This window comes from Malania oleifera, chromosome 10, assembly GCF_029873635.1.
Source record: "Malania oleifera isolate guangnan ecotype guangnan chromosome 10, ASM2987363v1, whole genome shotgun sequence".
NCBI lineage: Eukaryota > Viridiplantae > Streptophyta > Magnoliopsida > Santalales > Ximeniaceae > Malania > Malania oleifera.
This window is the reverse complement of record NC_080426.1, coordinates 38,379,630-38,395,038: the sequence shown is the minus strand read 5'-3', so window position 1 is coordinate 38,395,038 and position 15,409 is coordinate 38,379,630. Positions and strand designations below refer to the sequence as shown.

Below are 15,409 nucleotides of genomic sequence, written 5' to 3'. Positions count from 1 at the left end.
TGGAAACTGCAGTAGAGGCTTTTGTCTTTTTAGTAAATTTGGTGAGTATTTTTGCCCTTTAATTTTTACTTTAAAGGAAAATATATATTTCTTGGATACTTTGAGGTTTCATTTGGAATTCAAAAAATATTACGAAATGAAAGAAAAATATAAGGAATTTACGTTCATGTTTGTTTATCAATGAAAGTAAGAAGAAAATAAAAAATATAATAAATTTATAAACAACATTTTAATTTTACACGTCATTAGCATTTAGTTTTCTTAATTTTTAATTATATTAAAATAAATTTTTATTTTTTATAATAATTAATAGAGAAGGAAAATACAAGGGAAAATGAGTGTTTTTTCTTATTTTCTTTCTTTTTCCTTTTCATAAAGAAAATCCTTGTTAAACTTGATGATGAAGAAATAAATAGCACTTGTAGATTTTCGATACCTTGGATTTATTATGCAAGCTGAAGGAGAAATTGAAGATGATGTAATGCATAAAGTTAAAGCAGGTTGGGTAAAATGGAGAAGTACTTCAAGTGTACTATGTAATCGTAAAATACCCTTAAAATTAAAAGAAAAGTTTTATAAGACGGTTATAAGACCAGTCATGCTATATGGATCGGAATGTTAGGCGACGAAGAAACATAATATCCAAAACGTAATAGTTGTCGAGATGAGAATGCTTAGATGAATGAGTGGTATAACATTGAAAGATAAATTAAGGAATGAACATATTTGTGGTAAGTTAGATGTAACTCCTATAGAATATAAGATAAGGGAGGGACAACTTAGATGGTATAAACACTCACAATGTAGGCAGCATAGTGCACCTGTGAGGAATAGTGACTTAGTTACTGTGGGGGGCAGTAGAAGGGGTAGGGGTAGACCTAAAATAACTTGGGAAGAGATAGTGAGTAAAGACTTAATATCCTTGAATCTATCAAAAGAAATGATTCATGATCGCATAAATTGGCGGAAAATGATTCATATAACCGACTCCTCCTAGTTGGACTAAGGCTTGGTTTTGTTGTTGTTGTTGTATAAAGAAAATCCTTGATCTAAACGGACCCCGGTAGTTTGATCAAAAGCTCATTCTCACTTTGAGCCTATTTAAATGCGAGAATGAATGAATATCCTAATATATTATGCTCTTGCTTGTCAAATATAGTGTTAATTAATTATTTTTAAACCTACTTACAATTATATCATACTAACGAAAATATCAATGTGATTTATAAGAATAAAATTTTAAGAAATATTTAAGTATTACCTAAACTTAGTTTTTCATGTTTACAAAGTGACTAGTTTTAATTATACATTCTTTAAATTAGGTTGAGGAGGTATTCATTTTATTTTTCTATGTTAGATGTTGACTTGATAGGTCATGCTCAGTTTTGATCATGACAAATACTCTTGGTACTGATGGTTGTACTAAGGCTTGCATACAGGTTCATTGTGCACGCGTATTCGTACTGAAAGACATATCATGATGGCATCCGGTGTTCGTGCCAAAGAATGAAGTTTTCTTTGTTGTATTTGCATTTATCTTTGATTTTCTTCATTTTGGGATGTAATATTTATTATGGACTGCACACCCTATGGCCTATAATAATTTGCATCATGCATAATAGGTAGGTATGCTCATAAATGCCATAAATTGTCCTTAGAGACTGAATGACCTTAGGACACCCTTCGGTCGACCGACGCCAGGTTTTTGGGCGTACTTGAAAAGACCTTAGGTTCCAAGATATATGCACTAATAAGTCCTCGTATCACTTATTATATCAGGGGAATCAAATTCAGGTAAAAATGGACTTAAATTGAAAATCTTGAGACGGTTCGGGCGACCAAACCTAAGTCATATAAAACGGTTCGGGCGACCAAACAAGTCAAAATATTGACTTTGTGTTCGGGCATCCGAACCTAATTTGAGCGTATCTTCCTCGGGCACATGAACCTATGTCAGAACATATGTCAAAACACTTTTCAACTACTTGGACGACCGAATGATCTCATTCAAATTGGGCTTGGGCGACCGAATTAGATAGTTCAATTAACCGAACTTGGAACTGGGCACCCGAATTTACGAACAAAATGGTACTAACTTTTGTTCAACCGACCGACCATTTCTTCGGGCACCCGAATCATTAAAATTTGATTTTCAAAGTGAGTCTGTTCGGGCACCCGAACCTCGCAGGTTAAAATAATTTTTACCGATTTTTTAATGGGGTAAACTGGGTTAATTTTCTTAATGGCTTTTGAAACAAATTTAATTATTCCCATTGTGTCCCCAATGATCAAAAAATCCTCCTTGCCTATAAATATCTATTTTTTTGTCTTAATTAGAGAGGATTAGCATTTTGATTAAGGCCAAAATTCTCTCAACTTCCAAAACCCTATTTTAGCCTATACTACTCCCAAACACTCATACACTCCATATTTCTTGATCTTTCAAGTGTTGTGAGTATTTCTAAACTGATTGTGCTTAGTCTTACTAGCTAATACTCTCATTTGGTGCATTGTTTGATTGATTTTATTTGAGAGTATAGCTTTAAGTTCTTCCACTGATTTTACTTGATAAATCTTGTGTGGAAAGACTTAGAAGGTTGTGATTCTTGCATTATCATTGCAAGACATCTAAATCTATTTTTTTGTGTGCAAAAATCCTTTTCAAAAGTTAGTTTTTCAAACAACTCCATTGTGCTTTGTATATTGAAATATCTTATTGAAATTGTTTGAATCAACTTGTTTAGCAAATTTGAAACCCTAATATGATTTTGTATCATTCATGTGTTGTGTTTCAAATCTTGCTTTGATATACACTCTAAATCTGGACTGATAATCTATACTTGATTGAGTGTTTAACACACATTAGAGCACTGAGCATATTTACATATCATTTGTGTTTGCAATATTGATTGAGTTGTACTGGTGCACATATCTTATAACGACCTGCTAAATTAATTGAGTTTTTTTTTTCCTCTTTAATAATAATTATTGTGAAACTACATTTGTGACACCCCGATTTTTCATACAATTTTTTTTCCAATAATAAATAAATATTCACTCATCCTAAAAAACATCCATAAATCGGCCACGTCAACATTTCTACTATCATTCATACGACCTAACTCGCATTGGGTATCGGGTAAAAAGTTATTTCATCATTACAACCTAACAGCGGAAGACGGTGTATTTATATCATTCAGAATACAATACCCAGAGTATCTACATACACACATATACATCATTATCACAAACTAAAAAAAAATACACTACTTAACACTAGAGGAATTACACCTCCCTTAGTCCAAAAACTCACCATGTGTGTCAAGGTTTCAGCTCCCAATTGTCACGGAGCTCTATCACCTGGTCTATCCCTATTCCCTAAAAAATTTAGATAAATTAGGTGAGACACATCTCAGTAAGAAGGAATAAATTATTCACAGTGTGTGACCATATGAGTTCAGTTATAACATGCTTTACTTTTCAAAATAGCATTTCATCTGAGAAAATACACCGGCAAATATATCCTCATAGTCATATAGATATATAACACAAGCTTTTATAAGCTTTAGAATCATTTCAAAAATCCATCATTCCAACACATTTTTACTTGTGAAGTTCAAAAGAATAAGGAAGATTACCCGCCAATACAAGTAGCTTTCCTCTGTCCTAACATATTATGCTGTCGGGTATGGCCACATCTGATACCTATCAGGGCACTCACCTTACTTAATAAGCCCTCATGCCGAGAGTTTCACTTCGCCTCAAGTATTTATGTCATTGACTCACACAGTTCATTTCTCATATCTAACATTCTTTATTTCTCAATTTCCATTCTTTCTTTCATTTTTCATTTTAGCCAATTTTATCATTCTTTCACTTTTCGTTTTCATTTTACTTTCTGCCTCATGAGTATCCTTGGTATCAAATATCAACATCGCGTCTGTAACTCATAGCCACCCTGAGGATCTTTCTATCCACGTCATGTTTTCCCCCATGGTCAAGGTTGTGCGGCCCGAAAGTTAGATCTAACCGCGGTTGGCCGACCCGGTTAGATCAAAGTATCATATCACATATCGCGTCTATAGTACGACTGACCGGCCTATAACCCTGATCCAGACTCAGGGGGCCCAACAACCCTACAAAATGGCTCAGTCGACTATCACGCCACACGCTCCAAGAGTCCGTGTGGTTGCACTAACACCACTAGCAACGGTACCGTACTCAATATCATAACCATCCGTCAGGATTCACTATCACATACCCGCAATCATTATGCGGTATTGGCATTTCATCAATCATATTCCAGTATATCACAATTCAGTTCAATATAAATATTCTCATCATTTTCTGTGCACATTTTATCATCTCGTAATAACATATATCATGTCTCATGTATTTTTTACATTTTCCCAAAATACTCATATTAATAATTTGTACAAACTCATTTCTCATGCAAATAATTTTCACTCACAAATAAATGCCACATTTCATTATTTTCCACTAATCGTATCAATCATTCTTATTTCAATATTTTCTTAGAAAATACCCATCGTTATATTTCACATTTTTCAACACATGTCATGTGCCACACAATTTTCATCTAATATTCATAACATATTATTTTCACACTCCAAAATATCACAATTTAAAATCACTCAAATGCCACACAATTTATCTCATATTTATATCGTAATAATTTCCAGACAAAATACCATAAGCACATTTTCACATATTAATTTAAACAGTAATTCTAAAATACTGCTATAATTTATTCCCCTTACCTGTCTTACTGAGAGTCTCGCTAGAACTTCAAATCCTACGCCCTTGGCGCCCAAAATTCAACTCCTGAAATTTACATTTTTCCCAGATTAATTAATATATTTCTCCAAAGTAATACCCATCTAACCTTCCTTAGGCTCCATATACCTCAAATTAATATTTAAAGTAACATTTAACAACCCCACTGAATTTTTTGAATTTTACCTGTGGGTCCCAAAATTACACCCGCGGCGCTCACCCGAATCCTAAATTTTAGAAATCTTACTTTAATCTCAGATGCTCAATATTTTAGCATTTTTAAATTAATAGTAATTAATTAAAAATAAGCCCCTTAATAATCCTCGTACCTCAAATTTGGAGTTTTGCCCACAACTACCCCACGAGAATTTTGTCTCACTAGACTTGTAGAGAATCATCCCTAAATTCTTGTGGTGGTGTTCGTTTGTCGATTGAGCTTATAATTTGCAAGAAATTAAAGAAAAAGATGAAATTGGCTTACCCCAGGAGATACGTCTACACTGCTCCTACCACTAATCTGCTTCGGTAGAAATGACGGCAGCGGAGAATGGAGTCCAGCGGTATCTTCCGATTTTCAATTGGGCGAAAATCCGCCACGAAATTGATGAGAGAGAGAGCCTGTCGCGCACAAGACAGGAGAAAGAAGAAGAAGAAGAAGAAGAAGAAGAAAGAAAGAAAAGAAAAGAAAAGAAAAAAACCAAATGAAACTAAACAAATCTCCTGAAGCTTCTAGCTTCAAGAGAATAATAATAATAATAATAATAAATAATAATATATTTAATTAATATTAATAATAATATATTTTATTAATAAAAATAAAAATAAATTTTAATTACTTTTTCTTTCTTTCTTTCTTTTATTTTTTTTAAAATATGATTAATTAATTAATTAATTAATTTATTATTATTATTATTATTATTTTATTTTTTTTCGGGAATCAATCTACTAATCTTTTATATCCCTTTTTGGGGTTATTACATTCTCCCATCCTTATAAAAATTTCGTTCTCGAAATTTGCTTATTCATCACATTTTCATTATTAAAAAGAAACACCCCAATTTTATTAATTATCCTCACTTATGGCGGAGGAACACCGTGGTTATAAAGAGGGTTATGGGAGATTACAACTATTCAAAATTCTCCCAAAACCATTCACGTTTCAAAACTAAAAATCCTATCTATCCTACATTACATTATACAAATAAAAATATACAATATTATTTCATTCACTTGACTGACTCAACTCTAAGCTCCACTGAATAAGTGTGGATATCTCTGGCGCATCTGATCCTCTAGTTCCCAGGAAGCTTCCTCAACTACATGATTGCGCCACAAAACTTTCACCAGTGGAATCTTCTTCGTACGTAGCTCCTATTCCTTCCAGTCAAGAATCTGCACCAGCACTTCCTCATAAGCTAAAGTGTCTTTCAACTCCAGTGCTTCATAGCTGATCACATGGGAGGGGTCTGGGACATATTTCCTCAGCATAACAACGTGAAATATGTAATGGATCCTAGATAGGACTGGTGGTAATGCCAAACGATAGGCAACTGGACCCATTCTCTCAAGAATCTCGAATGGTCCAATATACCTAAGGCTTAGCTTACCCTTCCTCCCGAATCTCATAACTCCCTTCATCGGCACCGCCTTCAGGAACACGTGATCTCCTGCATCAAACTCCAATTCTCGCCGATGAGTATCAACATAACTCTTCTGCCAGCTCTGCGCTGTCTTGATCCTATCTTTGATGAGTCTGACTTTATCCTAAGTCTGCTGTATCAGCTCTGGCCCCAATACCTATCTTTCTCCAACCTTATCCCAATATAACGGGGATCGACACCTTATACCATAAAGCGCCTCATACGGTGCCATCCCAATGCTGGCCTGGTAGCTGTTGTTATACGCAAACTCAACTAGTGGCAGATACTGTATCCAACAACCTCCAAAGTCCAGCACACATGCTCGCAACATATCCTCCAGAATCTATATCGTCCTCTCCATCTGCCCATCTGTCTGAGTATGAAAAGTTGTACTGAACGACAACTGAGAACCCATGACCCCTTACAGACTCTTCCAAAAACAAAATGTGAACTGTGGGTCTCTATCTGAAACTATAGACACTAGAACGCCGTGGAGTCTAACGATCTCCTAGATGTATAACTCAGCCAATCTATCCATGGATTAGCTAACTCTTATTGGCAAAAAGTGGGCAGTCTTCGTCAGTCGATCCACCACTACCCAAATAGCGTCATGCCCATGCAATGTCGGCGGCAATCCTGTGACAAAATCCATCGCTATATGCTCCCACTTCCACTTAAGAATGTGGAGTGGCTGTAATGATCCCGCCGGTATCTGATGCTCAGCCTTCACTTGCTGGCATGTCAAACACTGATCCACATACTGGGCTATCTCTCTCTTCATGTTACTCCACCAGAAGGACTCTCGAAGATCTCTGTACATTTTAGTGCTACCTGGATGTACAGTATATAGGGACCGACGTGCTTCCTCCAGAATAACCCTTTTGATCTCAAGATCGGTAGGAACGCATAACCTGGTATGGAACCTCAAGGCTCCATCATCTGAAATGCTGAACTCTGGTTCCTGACCATCCTGTACCTTTCCCACAAGCTCTACTAGTTATGCATCATTCCTCTGAGCTGCTTTAATCTTCTTATGTAGAGTTGACTGCAAAACCAAGTCAGCAATGAATGCCTTGTGATCGCCCTCTACCAGCTCCACATTGAGCCTCTCTAGATCCATTTGGATTAGATGCTGAATCTCCACTGCAGACACAGATGAACCCACTGATTTTCGGCTTAAAGCATCAGCGACCACATTAGCCTTTCCTAGGTGGTAGCTGATAGTGCAATCATAATCCTTTATTAGCTCTAGCCATCTCCTTTGCCTTATATTTAATTCCTTCTGCGTGAAGAAATAATTTAAGCTCTTATGGTCAGTAAATATCTCACACATACCCCCATATAGATAGTGCCTCCAAATCTTCAGTGCGTAAACAACCGCTGCCAACTCCAGATCATGGGTAGGGTAGTTCTTCTTATATTCTTTCAACTGTCTTGAGGCATAGGCTATCACTCTCCCTCGCTACATCAACACGCATCTGAGCCCTTTATGGGACGCATCATTGTAACTCATAAACCCCTCTTTTCCTGAAGGAATCGTCAACACGAGCATAGTGATGAGTCACTGCTTCAATTCCTGGAAGCTCTGTTCACATTCATTAGACCATTCAAACTTCACCCCTTTCTTGGTCAATCTGGTCAATGGGCCTGACAGTCTAGAGAAGCCCTCAACAAACTTGCAGTAGTATCTAGTCAATCCCAGAAAACTCCTAATCTTGTGCACATTCTTTGGTCGTACCCAGTCTACTATCGCCTCAATCTTACTCGGATCAACAGAAATACCACCCCTGGATATAACGTGTCCAAGGAAGGTAACCTATTCCAGCCAGAACTCACACTTCTTGAGCTTCGTGTATAACTTCTTCTCTCATAATACCTGAAGCACTATACTCAGATGCTCCTCATGCTCCTCTAGGCTCTTCGAATACACCAGTATATCATCAATAAATACTACCACAAACTGGTCCAAGTACTGGTGAAAAACCCTGTTCATCAGATCCATACACACTGCAGGAGCATCCGTCAAACCAAACGGCATAACTAGAAATTCATAGTGACCATATCGTGTTCTGAATGCCGTCTTCAGAACATCTTCCACCCTGACTTTCACTTGATAGTACCCAGAGCGTAAATCTATCTTCAAAAAGATCTATATCTGTAATTGGTCAAACAAATCATCGATAAGCAGAAGCGGGTATTTATTCTTGATAGTTACTTTATTTATTTCTCGATAGTCGATACACAACCTCATCAACCCATCCTTCTTCCTCACAAACAAAACCGGTGCTCCCCAGGGCGACACACTGGGCCGAACAAATCCCTTATCTAATAGCTTCTGCAACTGCTCTTTCAATTCTTTCAACTCTGCCAATGCCATTTTATACGGCGCCTTCAAAATCGGCGCTGTCCTCGGAACCAGATCAATAACGAACTCTATCTCACGATCAGGAGGTAGTCCCGGTAAATCCTCGGGAAATGCATCAGGAAAATCCATCACCACTGGGATATCCTCCACCCTTAGCTCCCCTTTTGATACCACCTTCACACAAGCTAAATATCCCTGACAGCCTTCTGATAGAAATCTACGTGCCTGAATAGTAGATAGTAACTGAGGTGGGGTGCGCACACGTGATCCCACGAACCTGTACTCCTGTCCCTCTAGAGGTCTGAATACTACCTCTCTCTGATGGCAATCAATGCTAGTATAGTGAGTAGCTAGCCAATCCATACCCAAGATTATCTCAAACCCATGTATATCAAGAACCACTAGATTAGCTAGCAAAGACCTCCCCTGAATACCCACTAGACAATCTCTGAGTACCTTTATACATATCCCTACAGCCCTAGTTGGTGTAGCAACAGACAAACTAATATCTAACTGCTGAGGCTCAAACCCACACAATTTAACATATTCCCGGGCGATAAAAGAATGAGTCACCCTAGAATCAAACAAGACATTAGCTTTAAATGACAGTATTGAAACCGTACCTATCACCACATCTCCCGCCGCCTCAGCATCTCCCAGTGTCAGTGCATAAACTCGCGCTGAAGCAGTATTCCTCTATTGTCCACCTCGAGGTGCCTAATAGCCTCCTCTGTATGGTTGAGGAGTAGCCGCTACCGCTAGCAATGCTTGACAGTTCCTCGCAATATGCCCAGGCTGATGGCACTGATAGCAAATAACCTCTCTTGCTCAGCACTCTCCTGGGTGCCTCCTCAAACATCTGGGATAAAGAGGAGGCATCTGTTTGCCCTGTACTGCTCGATCTCCTCCTCCCTGTCGTCATCCCCCTCTACTATCATATCTCCTCCACGGTCCTTGACTGGGCCTTGCCTGAAAATTAGAAGGCGTAGGCCTCTTCCTCTGGCTCTAGGCTGCTACGCCTCTTTGTATGCTGCTCTCAATCACCGCAACCATGTCCACTATCTCTAAGAAGGTCTGAGCTTGGAAACCTATTACCTGCTCATACAGGTTCTGTCTTAGGCCCTCCTTAAACTTCCTCGCCTTCCTCTCCTCATCTGGCACCATATACGAGGCGAACCGGGACAATTCAACAAATCTTGCTGCGTACTGTTGCACTGTCATAGACCCCTGTGTCTGATACAGAAACTCTGATGCCTTTGCGCTCCTGACCGTAGCGGGAAAGTATCGCTCGAAGAAAATCTCCCTAAAGTGACTCCATGTCATCGCCATTGGATCCGACCTCTGCTCCTCCAGTACTCTCACTGACCTCCACCGGCGCTTTGCCTCCTCGGTCAATTTAAATGTGCCAAATAACACCCTCTACTCGTCTGTACATAAGAGGACCGCCAGTATGTCCTCTATGTCCTGAACCCAGTTATCTGCTACCAGTGGGTCCACTCCTTTAGCAAAAGATGGGGGTCGCATACGCAAAACTGCTCGATCGTGAAGCTCTTCTCCCCCGAGCTCCTGGCCATCTCGGCCATCACCTGCTAAGTGATGCTATGCAATACCACGTCAGGGTCTGCACCACCTATACTGAATGGTCCTACTCCACCACCTCCCGCATTCATGTTGTTGTTTCCCGATTCCATCCTGCAAAGGAAGCAGCTAATCTCAGCGTACAATTACTATCACACAACCTATACACCGCTATAACTCATAAATTACTCTTCTATCCACATTTAAGATTCAGTCTTATCTCTAAGTAGGCCTAGCAAAACGGGCGGGCGGGCCGGGTTTGGGGGTCACTAACGGGCCGGGTCATAAACGGGCGGGTCATAAACGGGTCAATGTTAAATGGATCACACACATGTCAACCCTAACCCGCCCATTTAATAAACGGGCGAGTAACGGGTCACCCGTTTAAAAATATATATATTTTTTATTTTAAAATTTTTAAAATTTTCATATAAAATGACATTTTTTAAAAAAAAAAAACTGCATTTTATTTATTAATTTCTAAATGAAAAGAACATAAAATGTAAAAAACAATACATCCCTTTAATGAATACAATTTTTTAAAAAATGTAAAATTAAAAAAAACACGCACACCTCTAAAAATATTAAATATGCATAATACATGCATAAAATATTTATATATAAATCTAAATTTAAATGAGTCCCGTAATATTTACATATAGAGCTAAATGTAAAATATTTAATAAGTTCATTCATCATTCATATTTTTTTAATTCATGCATTATGCATAACACATGAATCAAATATTCAAGTCCCACAATCAAAACATAATCTTAAAAAATATAACAGTTAAATATTTAGAAACAAAACCAAATTTAAATGAGTTCCATAAAAATTCACAAGATTACAATTTTCAAAAGATAATAAAAAAACTTAATTAGCCATGATTGTTTGTCGAAGCTTCTCCCAAATCATAATCAAAAGATTTTCAAATTTGACTTCTAATTGTTCAGCTTCTTCTCTTTCTTCACTTGGATCCACTGCAATGACAAGATAAATAGATAATAAATAAGAAACAATAACAATTGACAAAGGATATGAAAGTAAATAAAATGTAAGTATTGAAATTATTGAAATAATATTGGAAAAACTCAAAAAAAAAAAAAATGCATACTTGCGTAACCAAACAACCAATTTCGAGTTGTTATCAATGCTCCTGCATTTTCCGGCAAAAGTGATCTTCGATATTTGTTAAGAACCTGAGCTCCAATGCTGAATGCAGATTCTGATGCAACTCTTGTGATAGGAATAGTAAGTACATCACGCGCCATAAGAGATAAATCAGGATATCGAAATCGATTATCTTTCCAATACCGCAATATATCCATTTCAGCATGTTCCACACGATTTAGCCTAGGCTCTTCCAAATATAAATCTAATTGAGATTTTTCTGTAGTAGCACAATATTGGCTTTCATAAAATTCAAATTCCTGTCATATATTAGAATAGAAAAACAAACAATATAAATATAACAGCTAAAAATAATATATAAAGTAAGAAATGACAAATTAGAAAATATAAATGAAGTTACCGAAAGCTCATCTCTAATGAGATTGTCACTACCACCAGTACCCCCAGTAGATGAAGTAGTAGATTCCAAAGAAGATTTTGATTTGTTTGCATAATCTTGGAATAGAGAGTACAACTTTTGACGAAGGAGATTTAGCTTTTGCCGAGAAGTGGATGAATCAATCTTTGAGTAACAAAACTCGACAAATTGAAGCTTGTAACGAGGATCAAGAACAATTGCAAATGCCAAAACAACACTATAACACTTCCAATATTTATCGAACTTCTCTTTCATTTTTGCAGCCATACCATTAACAATGCAGTCCGGATTTTCCATTGTTTCAAGTAAATGCAATTGAATTTTCCATATATTTGAAAAATACAAATTAGATGTAGGATAATCCGAACCCGAGAAGAGTTTTGTCATGTCGTAAAATGGCTTCAAGAAATTGCAAATGACCTCAGCTCTATTCCACTCTTCATTTGACGGACAATACTTATAATTTGCATCAAGTAAAGCATAATGAATTAAAGCCCGTCGATATATGAGTGCACTTTCTATCATCATGAAAGTTGAATTCCACCTAGTTGGTACATCCAAGCGCAAACTGATTAAAGCAAGTATACCAACTCGTTTAATGCACTCTTCAAACTTAAGTTTTCTTCCTTCTGAACCCTTAATGTACTTGACACTTTCTCTAATGTTATACACAACACGTTCAATCACTTTTAAGCCTTCTTGAACAATAAGATTCAAAATATGAGCACAACACCTTACATGAAAATATTCACCGCCACTTACTAAAGGTGCTTGCAAAGACAATTGACTTGAAAGAATATCTTGCATACTATCATTAGCAGTTGCATTATCCAACGTGATGGAAAATATCTTGCTATCAATACCCCATTCCTTCAATACACTAAATGTTTTTTCTGACAAAGCAACTCCTGAATGTGGGGGTGGCATGTGAGAAAAGTTAATAATCTTACTATGCAATACCCAATTTTCATCCACAAAATGAACTGTAATGCATAAATATCCTTCAGTTGTAGGAGAAGACCAACAATCAGAAGTCAAACACACTCTACCAAAAGCACTCTGTAGTGTAAGTTTAAGTTTCTCCTTCTCCCTTTTATGTATTTTCAATACATCAGCTTTAGCAGTGTTCCTAGCAATTGGTTTAACATCAGGATTAAGATATTTATGCACATCTCGATTTCCTTCATGCTCAACCCATGAAAAAGGATAACAATGTTTTATTACAGCAATTGCCATCTTCTCACGATAAACATCTTGCTCAATTTTTTTCGCATGAAGTTTGGTTCCGTAATCCATGTGCATCTGCTTCACATCATAGTTATCACGTAATGGACAATTATTAATGTGGCGTCTCAAATTTGCCGTCCCATGAGTTGAAGCATTAGCAACATATTCAGCCCCACATTTTTTACATTTTGCCTTCTGTTTTCCATCAACATCTATAGGTAACAAATAGAATTCATCCCAAGCAGTTGATGTCTTTCTACGTTGTCTCTTTTTGTTAGTGCCATCATTGATAGAAGAACTGTTCTTTTCAGATTTATCTGAAGATGGAGTAATATTACACTCATCATCAAAATCCAAGTTTATGGTATCCATTATTTGCAATTTGTATTATCCCTAACAAAGAATAATTTTTTGGATACGCTGGGTGTCTTGGGCTTTCGCACCAGACTAATTCCCTAACAAAGAAAAATAGTTAAGACTCCGAAAAATTATAAAATAAACAAAATAATGAAATATTTAAACAATAAACACAAATCTGTTATTGGGTGTATGTGTGTGTGACAACAAATTATTTTTTTATTTTCTGTAGGGAAACACAAAAAACATTATTATAAAAATTTCTTTTGTTATTACTTGATTTTCATTCTACTTAACTTGTGAACATGGTAGGATCCTTCTTGTTTTCTTAATTTATTTTATTTATCTACTATTTATTTATATACTATTTATTCATCACAAATCTTATTCATCACAAATCCATGGTGGCACTGGCATCATCCATGAACCAAACAAGTTACAAGCCAGTAAATTAGTAACAGTAAGGCACTAAGGCAGTAACACTGTAGCAGATACAGTCATACAGAGAGAGAGCCTACAAAATAAAAAAAGCTTGACAGTAAGTTACCTCTGCAACTCACCTCTAGAGCTGAAGCTGATGCAGTAAGTTGCTGTGGTCACTGGTCCGTGGAGCCTGGAGGCGACGACTCGAGCAACTCACAACACCGGCAGGTCCGGCAAGTAGCAGCACACCAGAGGAGAGGAGAGGACAGGTCGGGGCCGTCCGGCACGGCGGCACGTTGCAGCGCACCAGATCCAGAGGAGAGGAGAGGAGAGTTAGGAGAGGCCGAGAGGGTGAGATCTTGAGAGACTAGAGTGGAGACTCGAGAGCCGTGGCGTCACTGGCGTGGGTTAGAGACTTAGAGCCCTTACGGTTTTTTCGTGTTGATTGAGAGTTGAGACTCTTGAGTCTTGCAGGCCTACTATCTACTGAGTACTGAGAAGTGAAATGCTGAAGCAGTGAAGCCTGAAGCGTGAAGCACTGAAGCCTGAAGGGCGGACGAAGGGCGAAGGCATGTGCCGTGTGCGTGAAGTCAGGACTGCAGGCTGCAGCGTGAGTGTGAGTGACAGTGAGTCTCTGAAGGCTGAAGGCGAAGGGTGAAGCGTGAAGGCAAGCTGGCACTGGAAAATTGGAAATAAAAAAAGCTATTAAGGATTCAAAATAACGGGTCACCCGGCGGGTGACCCGCCCAAACCCGGTGAACCCGTTTATAAACGGGTTAACCCGTGACACGCCCAAATATTAAACGGGTTAATTTCTTCAAATCCGAACCCGTTTTAAACGGGTGGATCCGGGTGACCCGACGGGTCATGACCCGTTTTGCCAGGCCTATCTCTAAGAAACAAGACCCAACGATAGTATCCATGGTTTTCCTGAAATCGTCACCCTAGGAAAAACACAGAAACAACTCCGGTACTCCTATCTCTAGGCCGCAAGATAGAATCCTAAATTCTCACCTCATCTTCTAACAATCACTAACTCACATTTCAATCTACCCATCTCCTATTTCCCTCAAAATCCACTCCTATACTTTGGTATTGTATTCCGCTATCCACTAAAATCTACAAAACCTAGCAACCTAGACTCTAATACCAAACTGTGACGCTCCAATTTTCGTACAATTTTTTTTTCAATTATAAATAAATATTCACTCGTCCTAAAAAACATCCATAAATTGGCCACGTCAACAATCCTACTATCATTCATACGACCTAACCCGCATTGGGTACCGGGTAAAAAGTTATTTCATCATTACAACCTAACAGAAAAAGACAGTGTATTTATATTATTCAGAATACAATACCCAGAGTATCTACATACACACATATACATCATTATCTCAAACTAAAAAAAAAACTACTTAACACTAGGAGAATTACACCTCCCCTAGTTCAGAAACTCACCCTGTGTGTCAA

The 15,409-nt window shown here is 37.7% G+C and overlaps 1 protein-coding gene across 1 annotated transcript; it reads right to left on the bottom strand.

The window, feature by feature from the left end:
* Nucleotides 1-10,221: 10,221 nt before the first annotated feature.
* Nucleotides 10,222-13,528, bottom strand: LOC131166624 (zinc finger BED domain-containing protein RICESLEEPER 3-like). Its single transcript, XM_058125207.1, has 3 exons — nucleotides 12,350-13,528; nucleotides 11,912-12,172; nucleotides 10,222-10,401 (listed from the first exon to the last, which is right to left on the bottom strand). Exons 1-3 carry the CDS (start codon nucleotides 13,526-13,528, stop codon nucleotides 10,222-10,224), a joined length of 1,620 nt encoding a protein of 539 aa, XP_057981190.1.
* Between the last annotated feature and the right edge of the window lie 1,881 nt (nucleotides 13,529-15,409).

Bases quoted from the DNA above. Each gene is read 5' to 3' on its own strand.
- LOC131166624 (XM_058125207.1), bottom strand. From the start codon at position 13,528: ATGGATACCATAAACTTGGATTTTGATGATGAGTGTAATATTACTCCA. The intron at 12,173-12,349 runs GTCATTTGCAAT...ATGAAAGAGAAG, and splicing joins AAGAGTGGAATAGAGCTGAG to TTCGATAAATATTGGAAGTG. The intron at 10,402-11,911 runs GTAACTTCATTT...GGTATTGCATAG, and splicing joins TCATTAGAGATGAGCTTTCG to CATCACTTAGCAGGTGATGG.